This window comes from Rhopilema esculentum, chromosome 16 (genome assembly GCF_057945365.1).
Source record: "Rhopilema esculentum isolate cy_ngs chromosome 16, ASM5794536v1, whole genome shotgun sequence".
NCBI lineage: Eukaryota > Metazoa > Cnidaria > Scyphozoa > Rhizostomeae > Rhizostomatidae > Rhopilema > Rhopilema esculentum.
The window spans coordinates 3,950,343-3,967,368 of NC_142830.1; the positions used below are offsets into that span (position 1 = coordinate 3,950,343).

At 34.4% G+C, this 17,026-nt stretch overlaps 1 protein-coding gene across 2 annotated transcripts; it reads right to left on the reverse strand.

Moving 5' to 3' along the window:
• Positions 1 to 472: 472 nt before the first annotated feature.
• Positions 473 to 16,904, reverse strand: LOC135682641 (uncharacterized). 2 transcript variants are annotated; one of them, XM_065197612.2, is made up of 20 exons: positions 16,681 to 16,904; positions 15,249 to 15,407; positions 14,611 to 14,988; positions 14,267 to 14,314; positions 13,917 to 13,973; positions 13,326 to 13,424; positions 13,044 to 13,088; positions 12,416 to 12,434; positions 12,040 to 12,065; positions 11,627 to 11,683; positions 10,715 to 11,038; positions 10,410 to 10,584; positions 9,940 to 9,989; positions 5,955 to 9,569; positions 4,877 to 4,918; positions 4,329 to 4,397; positions 3,794 to 3,901; positions 2,987 to 3,034; positions 2,762 to 2,854; positions 473 to 1,862 (listed from the first exon to the last, which is right to left on the reverse strand). In XM_065197612.2, the coding sequence occupies exons 1-20, from the start codon at positions 16,768 to 16,770 to the stop codon at positions 1,839 to 1,841; spliced, it is 5,526 nt and encodes a 1,841-aa protein (XP_065053684.2). In that variant the 5' UTR covers positions 16,771 to 16,904; the 3' UTR covers positions 473 to 1,838. The 2 variants fall into 2 exon arrangements, with proteins under 2 accessions (XP_065053684.2, XP_065053685.2); XM_065197613.2 differs by lacking the exon at positions 4,329 to 4,397.
• Between the last annotated feature and the right edge of the window lie 122 nt (positions 16,905 to 17,026).

Consider the following 17,026-nt stretch of genomic DNA (forward strand, 5'->3'; position numbering starts at 1 on the left):
ATCTTGAAAATTTCCTTTGGCGCGGTAAAGGCAGTGGCGCCGTTATGCCTTGTTGTTGACAATGGAAAAGATATAAGATAAACTTGTGTTGACACTAATTCTCAAATGTTTATTAAATTAATCGTTACTCTGATAATGAACGATGATGATGATCAGCTTGATTTAACTTGTATTTATGCAGTGATAATATGATAACGATTGACGATGGCGACAGTGGCGGCTCCAACCTGGGATAAGTGAGGGGGCAAACGTTGTGCCAGGGACCACGCCTTCTTTCCCCCTGTTTGAAAAATTTTCTTCCGAAGTAAGCACCTCTTGTCTCCCAAGAAATGTCATTTAAATGTGACGGTCTAGATAACGTACATACCCCCCCCCCCCCCCGACGTTTTCTTGTCAGGTTTGCGAGAATCTCAAGGACCAACTTTCTGAAAAAGTGGGGGGGGGGACTAGTCCCCATTCCCATTCCCCCCGGGGCTCCGGCACTGGATGCCGATTGATTGATTATTATATTGAAGATTGAACATTTGCCACCGACATATGGATGTCTATTTAGCATTTAAGAGAGTTGTAATAATCCACGACAAGGGTTGTTCTCAGGTAACATAGCTCTATATGATCTATTTTTCATAATGTCCTATTGAGTATGTATGGATAGGCGGCACTTTTATGATATGATTTTGTCTATAAATTCCTTCTTCGACGAAAGAGTCAGTAACTGCTATCGGGATCTTAAGCCTCAAAAGGGAGGCCGTGTAATCCAGAAAATCTTTAACTTACAACAAAAAATAATTGAAATATCTTGTATGCAAACAATCTAAGTTACCCGATTCAGGCTATAACATTCAGCTTGGTAGCAAAATATTATCCTGAAAAACATACAAGATTTATTCCGCTCTTGCCTTTGAAAACGTAGAAACAAGCGATAACAGTGGAAAATACTGGAACACAGTCGTGTACGGCAGAGACGTAGCCTTTATTTTCAAAGAGGATTAGCCCTTAGAGGGATTCCCTGACTTGTATAGACAAGGTTTTGCTGCATCTTAGGTCAGAAAAATATACAGTGGTACTCTTTTTTCGAATGGAAGAGCGAGCCACAGCTGTCCCTGGTAACCAGACCTTTTGCATTCAGACTACAGCCATTAAAAAAGAAACTGCCAAGGGCTATCAAAGCATACCTAGAGTTTTGGCGTTTTAAATGTGCAAATTTGCATCTTTTCATTAAATCTTTATTCTTAAATCATGATGTAAAAGTTTGGTGTTCGTTATAACAAACAGGTAGTTTCAACCACGATCTCAATAAATCAGAGGCAAGTCCCGTAAGTTCGCAGGTAATATTTTTCCCTTGATTTTGATCGCTTGAAATTTTAGCAATGTCAGTTGTGAGACTCTTAATGGAATACTGAAAAATAGATGCTATAGTAAAATCCTGAACCAAAGAAGCACAGAATATTTGTGTAAAAAAATATCAGAAAAAAATGTGATTTAGGGAGAGAAATCCTTTGGATAACAACATAGAAGAAATTGATACACATGGAAAAAGTCAAAGACGGGTTACAGAGTACAAACAAATTAATTTCAGAACACCATTTTTCTGATCAAAAGCAACTGAACAACTCCAGGAACAAAAATGCATTAAAATTTTGAATGACTGTGATGTAGAACTAAAATATTTCGACTAATTTCTATGACAAATTTAATCTAAGACTATACATACTTGAATTAAAGACATTTCAACACATCACCATATACATAATTATTCTTCAATGAGATATAAATATCTTTAAAGTTGATTTAAATAGCAATCTCCGTAGGAATTTAGAAATGCATTCAGTAGCAGGTTAGAACCAGGACGACGATTTTACCTGAAAAAGGATGAAAAATATGGTCAGCTTTGTGCTGGCAGATAGATTCAATAAACGTTATTTGTTGTTAGAACAGGACGGTTCTAAGTTGTGACTGCGAATTGCTACGTATAATGCGATCATTTTCTATAGATTCTTTTAACGTTAGTAATGTAAAAACCGGCATAAAAGAAACTGCATGCTATATTTTTCAAGGTTATGTACCAAAACGTAAGAAACTGCAGAGCCTAAATTTATCCAGTTTCTCATAAGAGTTCATTTTGAACAAAAGCGTCTGAAATGAAATATTTTTAGAAGCAATTTCCAGAAACTAATTACTTTCTGTCACAATGTAAAACTGCAATTTCTTTTCGGGATGGTCCTGTTACTTTCTTCCAATTAGAAGAACTCGTTTTTATAAGAAACTCGCAAGCCTTTTCTACAAAATTAATTCCTTTTAAAAATAAAAACTATACAGTCTGACCCGGAAAAATGATACTCTTATATGCAGGTTTTTACTGTAATTTTTATGTTGATTTTTCAATTCTCCCACATCGATTACTTTTAAGAAGGAAGTCGTTTAAACTAAAAATCAAACTATATGACAAAAAAGAAGCCAATATTTTCAGCTGTTCATAAATGGAAGCTTTAATTGAATATTCCAGTAATTAAAACTAGTTATTAAAAACTAATCATTAAATTGTAACTGTATCTTTGCATTATCGTTTATAAATCATGTTTCATTGTAATTCATCAGACCTTGTAATTTTGTATTGTTTCCCCTACAGTTTAATTTTCCCACTCACGAATAAGACACAAGACTTTGGCAACCACCTAACTGTTTTGTGTATTTTTTACATATTTTGCGATTTCTCCGTATGGTTACGTCTAGGAGAGAGATGCTTTATGTAGCTACTCACCATGGCAGTTTCTAACTGCTCCTCATTATCCACGATTTGTTGTGTTTGCGAAGGAGAGAAATGGACAATGGCGGCAAGAACTTTTGCCATTTGCTGCAAGACAAGAAGAAAGCTTCCTTTTACAAAAGCCTTAAATACAAACAAAAGAGTAGCGTAATCAAATTCAATTAACAGAACGTCCAGCCCTGCAAGATTGTTTTTTTCACAGAAATATTAAAAAATTACCTTTCTCTGACGTCCCATCATGTATTGATAGAGTATATTCTTCAGGTACTACAAACGAAACAGTATGACAACGTTGAAGGCGGAAATGCAATGATAGCACTATAAGTATTGACAGAAAAATGAAAGACCGACAATAACATCTAGTTGCAGCAATGCACATCAATTATAATGATCTAGAAATTGGATGCTACAAGTATGCGAATTGAATAAGAGAATCCCTACACTGGGCAATACTACGTTAGAATTAAACAAAGTTATTTAAGAACGCTTGGAGTAAACCATATCGTTTGAACGCTTAAGAAAGAGGAAAAAAAATACCTCATCTTGCTTATTTCTAGAAATAGGTACAGGTAACATAATACGACAGGCTGACTTTACAAATGACATCTAATAAGCAATTAAAGGTTACGCTTACAGTCACATTTGAGGGTGGTTTTGCTTATGATTAAAGTCAAATAAGTCTCCTTCATTCGTCAAAATCTGATTATCAGAAAACAGAGCTTGCTTTCCGAATCTAAAAATGTTTTTATCTTCTCTTAAAAATACTATGGTATTGGAATTCGATAAAATGTGTTCGGCGGGCAATTGAAATGGATAATGGATTGTGATTTCCTTTATTTCAAACGAGGCTCTTTGGCATTTTGGTTTCCTTTATTTCAAACGAGGCTCTTCGAGAAATTTGTTTTTGAGTGCAAATGCTTCCGGAATTGAGGGACATTGTTAGAGTAATCAGCATAGTTAGAAGACAAGAATAAAACTACAATCAACAACGTTGAATCAGTATTATGATGGCCAGCCATAACATACCTCGTATTCCATTGGTTCGGGAGTGGATGGTGAGCTGGATACAGAAGTGTTCAAGTTCCCACTAATGTTTAGTGTGTCCGGTCGACCATTTTTCGGCGTCTTTTCGAGCTTTTGAAAGAGAATAAGAGGTATGAGAATGTCAATATGAGAGAATAATTGATCCAGCAACATCAAAATCCGAACATAGGAATGATGCCTTGAGGATTTCAAAAAGCTCAAATGGACTCTTTAAGTGATGAAATCTTTTGGAAACCTAAGCAGCCTGTCGCTTGTTATAATCTTAGGATACAAAAAAAGCACTACCCTTATTGTCATATTCGCGGTCAACCTACTACACAAATTCATTCGATTGTCACATTCATCTCAAGCTTAAATTTCGCTTAATTTCGCTTCGTAATCCATTTTCAAAACTACAAAATTTGCGTCGCCAATTGGCAAGATTTATCCCTTTCGCTTTTCCAAATACGCTAATTTGCACTAGTTGTTGACTGGCCAGGCCTTAGTTGCTATCGTAAGAGAAAAGTAGTTTATTTACCTTTTGCTTTAAACTGCGCTCTCTTTCCTTATATGCCGTCAACTCGGCGTTTAGCATGCTGATTTTAGCCTTAAAAGATAGAACTCTTACATAAGATCGTACTACAGAATTGAAGTTAAACGAAAAGGGCGTTTATTATTAGAATTAGTGAACAGAATAGCAAATAGAAAATTAAAAAAACAGAACAATCCCCTTCCATTGCCAAACAAAGCTAAACTAACAAACGCTCATTTAAACTGAAATTATAACATTTATTCAATAGAATAATTTAGCTGAACCTCCACTAAACTTAGCAAACACATTTTTTTTAGAATTTGGACTAAACAAGAAGAGTCTTATGTGAGCGAAACTTTATACTGACTTTGAGTAAATCAAATACATAGCCCCAAGAACATCCTGTTGGCTCTTCTCACTGTCCTAGGCAACTTTTTGGTTATATTTTAAGTACTTTCCTAATACAAGACGTCTGAGTTTGAGTTTTGAGAAATCTGAGCTGAAAAATACCGTCTGAATTTTACAAGCAACACCAAGGTTTCAAACACGCTTACCTTCAAATCAGAAACTGCTCCTTGGTCGGCTTCAATCTCACTCTACAAATTAGGAAAAAATATAATTTGCTACGTTAGATAGATTGGTGAATTTAACAAATAATACAGAATGCAATAATATTTAATTAACAGGCAACTAGACTTTGACCAGAAAATAAATTATTCAGTAAAACTTGTTTTCAAGGTGCCTATTATTTTTATGTAAACATATTGTTTTTGAACTACAACTGGTAACTTTCTAGGCGCTGACAAAAATACCTCCGGTATTATTCATACAGCAGCAAGTACAATGGTTTGGATTAAAAACGAAATGGATTAAAAAGCGTAATAAGTAAACTGAATAAACACAATAACTATGTCAAAGAATATGTTCTAAAAAACAGAAAAAATGGCCCTGAAACAGAAAATGTATTTACATGAAAAGGCAAGGTAAAAAAATGTTTTATGGCAATGATAAACAATGAAATAGCGTTTTGACTGACAATTCAACATTGGAAACAGAAACAAAATTTGCTTTGTTAAAATTCCTTGGTCAATCATCTTAAAGGCAGTCTGTCCCCTCAAAGATTGGCTAACATGGACAATGGGTTTTCCAACAAAATGCATCACACTACTCGCTTTGGTTGGTCTAGGTAGCGACAAATATTTGAACCTTCGAGCAAAAAGCTATGGGAAATGATTAGAAGAATTATCTTATAGGAAGTTAATTATGATAAGGGAAGCATTCATATCGCTGTTGGCATATCTGTCGCTCAAACCAAATAGGGAACAAAATTTATTCCATCAACAGCTTCTCTAAAACGGGAACACGGTCGTTTCGTTTCCCGTGCCCAAAGCGCTGGAATATTTGTTCTCTGATTGGTTTAAATCATTTAATTATCGATCAAGCTCAACCATGCGTGAAATTCACTCCTGTGAAAATGAATGCTGAGCTCAATAGGAGACGGGCTGCCTTTAAAAACACTGTATCCTTTACCAAACTGTGAACAGCGCTTAGATACGTCTAAAATCAATGGTAATATAACTCAAACCCACGCCAATTTAGCAAAATAAAGGGCAGTAGATGAAAACAACTTACACTGCCATTATTCAGGTGGCTATACAACTCCCAATCTTCATTTTCCTTCGTGTTTCTACCTGCAGGCAAAGCGCCTTTCTCTACCAATAACTTCTTCATTTCACTTTGATTTTTCTTCATTTGTATCTTCAGTTTCTTCTCGATATTAGCCTTTTCTTTTCTATGACTTTCTTCCAGCTCTGCCATTTTTTGCAAATGTCTTTGCTCGATCTCATCAACACTACCCTGATGTCGCTCTGTTAAAACCTTTCCTTGTGTTTTAAAGCTCTCAAGGTCATCTTCGTACTTCTTCGCCATTTCATGGACTCTGCTATCATAATTCTTCTCTAAATCCAAAAATTCTCCTTCATGTTTCTCCTGTTGGTCTTGCATACTTTTCTCGATGGTCTTCAATTGCTTCTCCATATCTTCCTTTAGGTTTTTCATATCATCCTCTCTTAATTTCATTTCTTTTTTTAGTTCAAGTATCTGATCTTCATAATGAGATACAACCCTTTGTTCTTCTTTCTGCATTCGTTCTAATGTATCATCTAGCCCTTCTTCGTGTTCCCGATCTTTGTCGCTAAGTTTTGCCTGGAATTCCTTGATGACACTTTTAACGCGGGATGTGTATTCATATTCTTTGTCTTCTATTTGAGCTTCATATTTTCTCTTCATATCTTCCGTTTTCTTATCAAATTCCTTTTGTATCTTCTCAACTCTTTTATCATTTTCCTCATCAAAATCTGCTTTCTGTTGCTTCAAAGCATCCATTTTCTCGATGGTTTTCTTTTCTAGCTTTTCTATCAAATCATCGATCTTCTTAGATAACTCCTCTCGATCAGTATTCTTCATTGCTAATTCTTCCTTCAGCTTCTCAATTTCTGCATTTTTAAGGCTTTCGAGCTCATCCAGCCTAGTTTGAAAACCTGTCTCTTGATCAGCTGCCTTCTTCTCAATAGCCGTTGTTTCACTATCAATATTTGCCCGAAGCTCTTCCACTGCCGATATCAATTCACTAATTTTACTATCCTTCTGTTCAAGAGTCGCTGCCTGCTGTCTTTTTAAATTCGCTATTTTACTTTCAGCCTTTTTCTTCATGTCCATCAGCTTCGTTTTATTTTGCTCTCCCAATTCTTTCGACTGATCGGACAGCCGTAAATCTAAAGTCCGTTCAAATTCTTTATTTTTGACTACCATTTCCTCCTCTAAACTGTTGATCTGATCTTCAAAATGTTTTTTCTGTTCATCAAAAGTCTTCTCGGCAAGCTCAAGTTTTTCAGAAAACTCTTGTTCTTTGGTAATAAGCTTAACTTCAAGAACACGCTTCTCCTCCATAATATCATGAAATTTCATATCTATCTCCTTACTACTACTTTCCCCAGAAAGAACCTTCATTTTTAATTCTTCCGCTACTGATTTTGAATTCATCAATTCTTTTTCTAATTCTACTAATTTAGATTTATAATCTTCGATCGTCCGATGCAACTTATTTTTCAGTTCTTCTATCTCTTTTCTAAATATTACTTCCTTGTCTTTCCAGTGACTTAGCCCTTCATTGGATTGTTTTTCCGAGTTTACAAGTCTCTCGTGGACCTGGGCATTTTCCCTCTTTAACTTCGATAAAGATGCTTCAAGTTCTTCGATACCATTCTTATAATTATCTTCCATCTCTGACATTTTGTTTTCATAATCAATCCTCAGCTCTTTTTTCTTTTCTTCGTTATTTTTCTCCAGCTTTTGTATCAATGACTTATGTTCTTGCTCTTTATCTGCCAAAATTTTTCTGTATTTACTATCAAGCTGTTCATATTTTTTCTTTGATTCATTGGTACTATTATCCAAAGCTTCTTTGTACTTCTGTTCTTTTGACTTAATCTCCTGCACTAGATTTGATAGTTCCTTACTTGACTTCTGTTTCTCTTCTGAAATTTTGCTGTCTAGTTCAATTTGCAAATCTTTTTCAGCTTTAGCGATTTTCAATTTCGTCTCTTCTTGGAGTGATTTTGCCACTGTCAAATCATTATGAGCTTCTTGAAGTTTGCTTTGCAAAACACTAATTTCATCGTCTTTTCTAGATTCAAGGTCTTTCAGTTTCAGTTGCAAATCATTTTCTTTTGCCAAAATGTTATCATTCAGTAACTTAATATCGTTCTCAAGTTTCTGGTTAAGTTCTTCAGCCATTTTCTTTTGCTTGTTCAATTTCTTACTAATGATTTCAGACTTTTTTAAATCTTCAGTAATCTCAGCTGCTTTGGTTTTGAAATCGTTCCTTTCTTGTTCTAAAGCTGCAATTTTCAGCTCAGAATCTGTTTTGACAGACTTCAATTCAAGTTCTTTCTCTTCCTTTTCTTTAACGAGTCTTTCTATATTTTCGTTATATTTTCGCAATTCTGTTTCTAGCCTACTTCTTTCTCGTCCCCTTTCGTCCTTTTCCTTTTCTAATTCCCTAATCAATTCACCAATCTTTATTTCTTTTGCATGAAGATCATCCTGCATCTTGCTCTCGCTTGCAGACATCCCTTCTTGTGCACCTTTAAGTAGTTCCTCTAAACTAGCAATCTCGCTTTTCTTTCCTTCCATTTGTCTTGATGTTTGTGCCAATTTATCTTCAGTCTCCTCTAGTTTACCCTGTAATTCAGCTACATGGTTAGAAAGACTCTTTTCACGTTCTTCGAGGTCAGCTCGTGTTTTACTAATCTCACTCATTTTAGTTGATCTTTCTTCATCTAAGTTTTTCTTTAGCTCATCATTTGTGATTTTTAGGTTCTCTATTTCTTCAAGAATATTTTTTACATATTCTTCTCCTTTCAGCTTCTCGCTTTCTACCTTTTCAATTTCCATCTGCATTTCATCTATCTTTTTCTCTAAGTCTTTTCTTTCCTGAGTTTTAAGATCTTCATAATCCTGGGCCTTTTTCTCTGACTCCTTTAATGCATTCTCCAATTTTTCATTATGAGATTTGAAGTTTGAGTTCAAACTCTTCAGCTCAGACAATTCTTCTTCAGATGCCTTGTATTTTATTTCGATTTCTTTCAATTCCTTTTCCCATGAAGCAAGGCCGTTTTTCAACTTTGAAACTTCTTCATTCTGCTTGTCTGAGTTAACCTCATAGTTCTTCCTAGCCTCTTGAATCTGTGCCTCAGAATCTTCAATTACATCTTGCAGCCTTTTTTCTTTTGTTTCAATCTCGAAATTCTTTGCTTCCAATTCTTTCGTCAGTTCTTCAATTCGATTTTCAAATCCTGCGACAATGCTTTCTGAATCGCTTTGCTTCGACTGCATGTCTTCTATGATTTCTTCATGGTTCTGTATCTTAGTTTCCTTCTCTGAAATGTCATTACGCAGCTCTTTAATCATCTTTTTCATATCATTTATCTTACTTTCATACTTTCGCGTGGCTTTGCTAATTTCAACGTGCTTTTGCGACTCCTGCTCCTTCTGTTTACTTTCCATATCCTTCGTGAAACCTGCCTCCATTTCCGCAATTTTAGTCTCGTTTTGCTTTATTATCTCTTGCAACTCATTAACCTTGCTTGCACTTGCTCTTTTAACCTTGTTAACTTGCTGCTGTTGTTCATCCTGCTTCAGTTTCAACTGCCGTGTATGTTGCTGTACCAACTCAGTCACTTTTGCCTGGAAACAATATTAAATCTGATAAGATCACTTGCGACTTAACAATGGCTACACGAAACCATACAATTTGATATGATCCATCACTTTCAACTGCATTTCATTGTACTGTTTATCGAAATTAACATTTCAATTTCTGCGCAAAACAACAAATACTGAGTTACAGGTATAAAAAATTATTCCGGCATTTAAGAGACAACGCTCATTATCTACAAACTATATTTTGTCTATCCATACTGCCATCCCCTTAGTTAAAATGATTAGCTAAAAAAATTCACATACTAGCTAGTTGAAAAAGATAGCAGAGAAGTTGGCCTCGAGCCGATCCATCCAAAATGGGACATAACAAAAGCTCTTCTGGCAAAATTCTTACCTGCTCTTCAGATATTTTTGCGTTTGCATCATAACATTTCTTTTCCCAATCTAAAATAAGAAAAGTTGATTTATAGAAAAGAATTAGGATAATTGTCTTGGTTGTACAAGATGCCAGTCACAAATATTGAATTTATATTTGGCTAAAGTGATTTTCGATTTGACTTAAAGATTTCTGCGCAGTTCTAACTTTTTGAAACAAAAACGAATTTGAAGCAAAACACTTGAGAGGTTTGAAGAATATTACATTGCTTAAACTGTACGTTGTAACACAGTATCTTTGTGTTCACTTGAAACATCAGTGAGAATAACATCAAGATTAGGCTGATGATTTTACATTACATTCTATGTCTTGTAATACATAGGCTTCAATACAATAATAAACAAAACAATCCATTCTAACAATCCCAAATTTGATGCAAAATGGAAACAAAGCCCAGAAATATTATTTAGATAAAACTCTAAACTCACCCCCTCGCTCTTTGATCAGTGCCTGGATTTTATTCTTAGCGTTCGTATCTTTTTCTTCACAAACTTTCAATTCCTTATCGAGATCATTGATTTTGGATCTAAATTTCTCTAATTCCTCATCTTTGCTCTTCAGTGAATCTTTTTTCTGTTCGATCAACCGTTGAAATTCCTTCACCTTAGAAGAAAACAAGTTCCAAAGTGTTAAATGGCTATTATAAAGAAATGAATAGAGAAAATTGCAATAATCAGACCAAGCAAAAATAGAATTTTCTATATGAATCAGCTTCCAATGTTCGTTTACATACCTTCTCCGAAAACGTGACTTTTAATTCATCTTCTTTCTTCTGGTAAATAGCTTGCATTTCTTTCTCGTGCCTCAAGATTGCCTGCTCTAGAATTTTCTCCTTCAGTTCCTTTTCAATTTCCTTTCTCATGCTTTCTTGACCCTTTTGCAGCTTCTCAATTAGCTCACTCTTCTTTTTGTTTTCATCTTTCTGCATTATTACCTCAGCCTTGAACTCATTCTTTTCAGCAACGAGTTTTTGCATATTCTCCATGATTTCCTGCAAAGCAGTCTTCTTCTCCTGCTCCAGTCGAATTATAACTTCATGTGCACTTCTCAGCTGACCCTGCAAAAATGTTTAATGATATAAATGTAACCTGCGGGTATACATAGGCAAAGTCTACCTCGTGCAACGCAGATTCGAACACAGATACTGAAATCATATATCCATAACCGAACTCTCATAACCGTCTTTAATCAGAATCCAAACGTAATAACTTAACAAATTCAACAGTATAAAGCCTTACAACTATAAAGCCTTAAGCCTTTAACGGCTAGCAACACAAAACGTAATGCAAATTTTCACTCATTGGATTTAATCAAATAAATTATTTTACTTTAATGGTTTATTTTTTTATCCTGGCAAATTTATAACAAGGGGCTCATAGCAACGATAACAGAACCGTACAAAAGCACACCAAAAGCCCTTATTTAAGCAGTGCAGCAAAAATAACAGATGCAGCGAGACAGCTCTATATATAATTCACCTACAACTATTTCTGCCACGACAGCAAATCACCGTATTAAAAACTTTTGTCCAATAAATGTTAGCAAAATATATGTAGCAAAATACTACGCAATAATAAAAAGAATTTCAGTAATCGTTCGACAGAAAAGATCTGCCAAGAAACAGTTAGCAACAACTTCACATTACCTTGAACTTATCAATTTCTTTATTTTGTTCATCCAATTTTGACTGCAATTCTGCAACCTAGGAGAAAGACAAACTGAATTTTTAGTGACGCTTGTAAAGCCTTCAAATGCAACCAGAAGTCTTTGAACAAAAGTAACCGAAAGACTTTTCATTGCAGCCAAATACTCTTGCATTTAAAAAGCCATATTGCTCAACCAAAACATTAAACATTTCATTATGATTACGTGCAAAATTAAAGTGTACAAAGAATATATTGACTCAATCCATCTTGAAGTTAAAAAGAATAGGCAAAATTAACAGCTTATCAGGAAAACAAATGACTGATACTCTGGAGAAGTTTTTAAAACATAACAGCCTGGAAACCCAAGACTTAGTCAATGGCACATGGAGAGTTTAAAAAAAGGGTAACTTACTTTTTGACTTGAAGCTTCATGCGTACCTAGATTTGGAAAAGAATTTGATAAACTTGTTTAGTAAGTAATAAAATAAAAAGATACATATCATAGCTTTTAGTTAAAGAAGGTGAATAAAGCTAACAAAAGGCAATCCAGAATTGACTGGACAAAAAAATATGCAGGAAAAATCTTACGCCTATTAATAGCGCAATTAACTTTTCAAAAAATGTATGTCAGTTTCACAGTTTATTTTTCAAGATTGTAATACTGGATAATTAAGTCATATGTGGACAATATCTGGCTTCATTGTTCCATATAAAACAATATTATTGCAGAGAGCTACAAACATAAACAAACAGGAAAAACTATTAAGATTGCTTCAAACATGTCTCACCTTGTGTACTTTCATGCGACTGGAAATAAAAAATGTAGCATTTTGTTATCAATTTGAACAAAAAAAGTATCAAAATAGTATAGAAGAGTGGAAACATATCATATCATACTAAAGTATTTTTCCTCCCACACTCATCAGAGTATAACTGCGATTGGTCAAAACCAAAGTCAATTGATGCGCTATTCTTCCTCTCATGTTACCCTCCAACCACATCTGGGTATAAATATTCTGCTTACTTTTAGACATTATCCAATTTTAATACTTTGACTAGTATCAGATGAAAAGTACTTAAGTGCGATTTTAATATAAAGTAACTGTATTTTTATAAATGCAAAATTCATGTGAAAATTTAGAAGAAAGGAAAATATTTTTGCAAGCCAGTGAAAATTTTTGTAAACTTAGCCAGCATTGGCCAATTGAATGTACATGGCTGACTTTTATATTTAAGTATACAGTTGAGTTAAAAAATTAAATAAAACACCCATGCAACTGCCTAAGTAATAACAAATCTCTTGAACAAACAGCTTATCAGCATTCTGCAACAGTTAATGAAAACTTGAGTTTGATTTGTCATGATTTATGCGTAAAGTACATCCATATATCAGTGAAAAAAAGTAACTGTACCAACCTGATTGTTTGGTAACGCTCCACTAGAATCCTTCAGATAACTAACCTAAAACAAGTTAAAATGCAAGTCAAAAACACATTATTTTTCTGATCTGTCTGTCTTTGAGTGGAACAGTGCTTATAATACTTTTTAATTTACACTCTACATAACAAACTTTTGCTAAAAATGGGAAAAAATATGCCAAAACAAACTAAAAATTCTTAAATGAAGATACAACAATATTTTTAGGGTCTGCTAAAATGGGAACTCACAAAACAAAGTTTAAATTGAATTAATCTGTACCTTTGTTTCTAAAACCTTTATCAGTTCATCTTTTTCTTCTAATGACAAACGCATTGCTTCTTCCATGTGTCTTTTTGCTTGTTGCTCTAGCTCAATTGTCTATTGATGATAAAAATGATATCTAAAAGAATCTAAACCAGCTGGAAATCTAGAAACTAAATATCTTATTCATAATATCTTATTTAGGGCAGATAAAAAGATAATTCAACAGATTTGCAAGAGCAGCACTCTGTACAGACTATTTGAACAACTTTAAAATTGTTATCTAAGAGCCATTACCTGGACAATGGACATTATCAAGTTAGTGAATGATTCCCAAATATATTCTAATGATTTCAAACAGGTACCACAAACTTGTTTCTACTTAAATAATGCATGACATGGAATGCTAAAATATATTTAAAAAATTATACTCTGATACAATTCAAGAAACAAAAAATACACACTAAACATTCAAAAAATTGGCTCCAGAGTCCTCAAACAATGAGAATTACAATATTCCATTTTCTTCAAAATCACTTCAATACCCTGCTAAGAGATTTCAAAGACCCAATCTTTCGCATAATTATCAAAAAGTGACAAGATGTTTACCTCTTTCAGTTCTTTTACCCTCCTGAGTTGTTTGTCTTGCCCTGAAGTTAGGGTGTTCTAAAGAATATAAAATTGACAAGGCTAACAAGTTGCATAGAATCCACTCGATGTGGTTTTATTCAATATTTTTGGAAAACTTACTTCAACCTACTAAAATTGGACTGAAATTAGTATTACCATTTCATCTTGCTGTAAAATGAACAATAAATAAAAGTTTTTTAGTTCTACCAATTGACATTCCTTGTTGCAAGATTAAAATAACATCAATAGAGAATATAAACTTTGAAAAAATTATTACATATAAATTCAAAATGGTTATTACCAATTCCATTCAAACAAAACTCTTTTACCTCAAGCTTTTCTTTTTCCTTTTGCAAACCTTTATATGCATCAACAACCTATGAGTATATTAAAGAAACTGTTATACTTATGCAGCATATAAATGAATATTCAAGAAAATAGACAGTTGGCTTTTACTCATTTGAAGGTTGAGTGAATATTAAAAATAATTCAGCTTTAACTAAATGACATGGACTGCCTTTATATTCAACCTTGATCTTCTGACCTAAGCTGTGAAATAATCTGAATTTACAAACAACTGTGCTAAAAATATACATTTAAACAAGATTAAAGTTTTGTTTTTGCCTTTGATAGAAAATCCAGTTATAAACATGTCTGAAGTAGATTCACAAACCTCTGTAAACCTTGTCTTGTATCTGCTTAATGTCTTTTCTTGCTTCCTGTATAAATGCATGAGCTCATCAGGAGTAAGACTGCTAATTGCAGTTGAAGTATCAAGATCCATTTCGTGATCAGATCTCTCGTGAGAGGGAGTAGACTGAGCTGATGACATCGAGAAGTCTAGTGCTTTGTGACTCTTTGGTGTGGAAGGAACAGAGCTTGGTGTTGAGGTTTTTGAGTCTCTTCGTTGGCTTCCTACATTATTTTCCTTTTGCCTCACATCAGGAGATACAGCAGATGAACTTGAAACTCCAAGGGGGTCAGAAACATCTTTATCCGTACTTTCTTGCTGATCCAAAATCCCATTATTTTCTGCTTGTGCTTTTCCAACCTATCACAACATTAATCCGCTACAAAAATTTGATCAATCAAAATGGGATTCTAGCAAGTGAGTTCGTTATATGCTGCAATAAAACTCTTAATTTTCTAAAGCATGTTAAAACGATGAAGAACATATGATTTTCATTGCAGATTTTTTATTTTATTGTTGGTAAGTCATTATGCCTCCTTCTCCCATTCCTCCCCCTCCTCCCAAGTATATACAGGGAAAACACTATGATAATGTATCCTACCAAAATTGATAAATCTTACCTCAAGAAGATGGTGAACTCTAGCTAAAACATCATGAGGAGAATTTCTTCTTGTTGACTTCTCAGAAGAAACTGGTGTACCAGGATGACTTTCTGCCTTATTGCTGTCTTGAGCTGCCTTTTTCTCCTGCGTCTTCACTTGGGGTGATTTTGAGCCTCTCTAAAACATATAACTCAACAGGTCAAAAAAGGAAAAAGCTATTGCCATGCAGTTAAACATTAAAAAAATATAAATATATTTTACAATTAGAAGCAGCAATCATTCTCATATCATATTGAAAATTTTCTTTTATGCAAAAATCCACATTCAGGTTGTTAATGAGCACTTTGCAGTGTGTTAGATTTAATCTACTCCTCAATATTTGCAGTGGAATTAATTTCAATTGCATTGAGATGTTGTTAATTCATCTTTCCTTTGCTTTGATATACCAGCTTTGTATTGTCTATGTTACTTGCTTTGGTAACAAAAGATGACTGGAAATGTGTTAACTGATGAAACATTTATTCCTCGCAATCCACTGTTTTGCCCAAGTGATCAAACAATCATGTGATCGGGTTTGCGGCAGTGCTGACATTATCACAAGGGATCCCACACATCAACTGCAAATGCCTGGGTTTAACCAACTAGATTACTAGCCAGAAACAGAAATATTTTCATTCCAAACAAAACCCCCTAAATACAATTAAGATGTTCAAAAAATCTTTAGATAGCAACATCTAGTACAAAGTTGAATAAAGTTGAACAAAATTGAATAGAGGAAAAATTTTACGAAGGAGATCCTAAAGAGAAGCTCTTTCAATTGTAAAACTAATTGAGGAAAGAGCTCCTCTTATAGACAGACTTCAGAGCACATCTATAAAACTCTGAGCAATAACATTTCTTCTTACCTAACAATAACTTCTAAATCTCAAGATTTTTATAGAGACATACATTTCTAACTCTTTTTCTTCTGCTATTGCTTAGAAGAATGCTCTTAAAGCATAGGTTCGTGGTATTCACTTGTTGTTAGAAATTTTGATAAGCTACACACTACACACACACTTACACATTTACTATCAAGATCATTAGGTCTGCGGCACCACCCATTGAATTAATGACAATCTATGATAAATAAATACAAAACAAAAGGAAACGAGGAAATTACTTATGTTGTGGGGTAGTTACCTAAGTGCAAAGAAAATGGTGCTCATATTGTTTTTTGACTGGCACAACTGTTAGGAGACCAGTCTCACGGTTGTACCTGCAGTTTAGTTTTTGTTATCAACAGGACAGCTCAGTAACTTTACTTTCTTCTTTAAGAATGAATTATTGTGTAATTTTCCTGCTCGCTTGAAACAATGCAGTTTGCTGTTATTTCAAATACATTTGAAAAGCAATTAAATCTTGCAGGCCTTGCTGAAAACATAGGCCTAATAGCGAACATCTGACTTACCTCCGGAACACTTCCCCTAAGTGGAGTTTGCCTTCCTGGACTCACACCCTCTTGTCCTGTCGCAATCTTCTGCTTCAGATTTTTAAACATGATGCAGAAGCCACTGCAAATATTTTCCTTATCTTTTTACGAGCATGGAAAAGCCTCAACCTGTATTTTCTTTCCAAGTTGGCCTTCCGCCATGACGAATTTGTTGACACGTCTGCATACTTGATGTTATTAGACCCAGGCTCCTTCACCGGGGCAACGAAAGGAAGTTTGGGTGTCGCTCGCGATTTACCCAAATCGATCAGCTATGCATGAAAAATTATTTGTTTCAAGTCTATAAACCTTCCCGACCCATCGA